The sequence below is a fragment of the Austrofundulus limnaeus genome, unplaced genomic scaffold (genome assembly GCF_001266775.1).
Source record: "Austrofundulus limnaeus strain Quisiro unplaced genomic scaffold, Austrofundulus_limnaeus-1.0 Scaffold716, whole genome shotgun sequence".
Taxonomy (NCBI): domain Eukaryota; kingdom Metazoa; phylum Chordata; class Actinopteri; order Cyprinodontiformes; family Rivulidae; genus Austrofundulus; species Austrofundulus limnaeus.
In genome coordinates, this window is record NW_013953118.1 from 108,975 (window position 1) to 110,805 (window position 1,831).

The following is a 1,831-nucleotide window of genomic DNA, read 5'->3' on the forward strand; positions in this document are numbered from 1 at the left end:
GTATTAACAAACTCAGTCAAACCAGGGATTAACAAACTCAGTCAAACCAGGGATTAACAAACTCAGTCAAACCTTGTATTAACAAACAGTCAAACCAGGGATTAACAAACTCAGTCAAACCAGGGATTAACAAACTCAGTCAAACCAGGGATTAACAAACTCAGTCAAACCTCAAGATTAAAGAACTCAAACCTCAGATTAACGAACTCAGTCAAACCTGGGATTAAATAACTCAGTCAAACCTTGTATTAAAGAACTCTGTCAAATTTGGGATTAATGGACTCAGTCAAACCGTAGATTAAAGAATTTAGTCAAACTTCGAATTAATGGACTCAAACCATAGTATAAAGTCAGGATTCTGACTTTAATCTAAGATTTTAACTTTTTTCAAATCCTGAAAAAAAAAAATCAGAAGTCAGGTATTTTTCTGATTTGAAAAAGTCAGAATTTTAAAATAAAAATGAAATTTCTGACTCTTTGTACAGAAAAAGAAGCCAAACATCAAACACTGTTTGTGTCATCAGTTTGACCCTCCTGCTGTCCTGAGGTCAAACTCATGACACCTGGTGGGTTGTTTTGTTGTAGAAACTAAAACACAAAAGCAGAACATTAAGCTGTGAAAACACACGATGATTTATTAGAGTCAGACGACAAACTGGATGTTTTCAGACAAGAAATCAGTTCATTTGTTTCAGTTTGGTTCACGTTCAAGTCAGGATGGAGGATTATAATCTGTTTATGTGACACTAACCATCCACAGATCTTACAGTTTCAGTTCAACAATGAGCCTGGAGGATAATCTGAGAATAATCTGGAATATATTTAGTTCACAGCAAAGCGTGATGAGGAGGTGTCCGGGTTTTTTAACCTAGGAACTCAGAGAAACACAGCAAAACCCGGCCGAACATTAAATCAATGACAACAGAAGCGAATGAGCTTTTTTGACCGTCACTTTGCAAAGAGGAGAAATTCTTGTTACTTAGCTTTGCTCAAAGCTCAGCAAGTCCAAAGAAAATCCGACCTCCGTGGGCGTGATCNGTATATAATATTTGCTGACTGTCACATTTTAAATGATAAAACTTTAAATAAACCAAACTTTTTATAAAAGTGTTTTTAGACGCACACGGCGGAACAACTAATTTAATTTAAATAGAGTCAAACTTCAGTTAATATATATTCAAACGGCAGTCGGAGGACAGATAATAAAATAATTATTAATCACGCTAACGAGCAGGAAGTGCGGCTTGATTGATGCTTCACTGCATCAGGCAGCTGGAGCCGGGCAGGAAGTCCTGCACCGACGTGGTCACGGCCTTCGACAGGTAGGTCATGGTGCCGAAGCTGCCGCTCGGGGCGCTGTCGTAGAAGAAGGTGCAGATCCCCGTGGCCGGGTCCTTCTCCAGGACGTAATCCCCGGCGCTCAGGGACTTCTGGAGGCGGGGTCACATTAAAACACTTTTTAACAAACTAAACCTAGAAAACAACAAAAAGCTTAAAAAGAGAAGCAAAAGCTAAAGCTGCTGCCAGAGGCTCCCTCTGGTAACCATGGAAACCACACGCCATGTGTCTGTCACTCCCTGATTCTTAATGGGAGGAAGGTTTTACTGAACTTCAGCTACAGTTTTATCTTTGGCTACTTTCAGTGTTTAGCTACTGTCTTGCTAATGTATTTTTCTCTCTCGTTTGGCTAATTTTAGCTAATTTTGCTGCTTTGAACTTTTAGCTACTATTTTGTTCATTTTACCTTTTAGCCAAGGCTTCGTTACATTTAGCTTTTAGCTATGGCTTTGCTACATTTAGCTTTTAGCTATGGCTTTGTTACATTTAGCTT

The 1,831-nt window shown here is 39.0% G+C and overlaps 1 protein-coding gene across 1 annotated transcript in view; it reads right to left on the bottom strand.

The window, feature by feature from the left end:
- Positions 1–1,038: 1,038 nt before the first annotated feature.
- Positions 1,039–1,831, bottom strand: part of LOC106532074 (phosphorylase kinase, alpha 2 (liver)) — a gene marked incomplete at its 3' end in the record, with an annotated part of 27,321 nt that continues 26,528 nt past the window's right edge. The window contains 1 exon segment of the mRNA XM_014028062.1: positions 1,039–1,430. Within this exon segment, the coding sequence (XP_013883516.1) occupies positions 1,257–1,430 (174 nt within the window).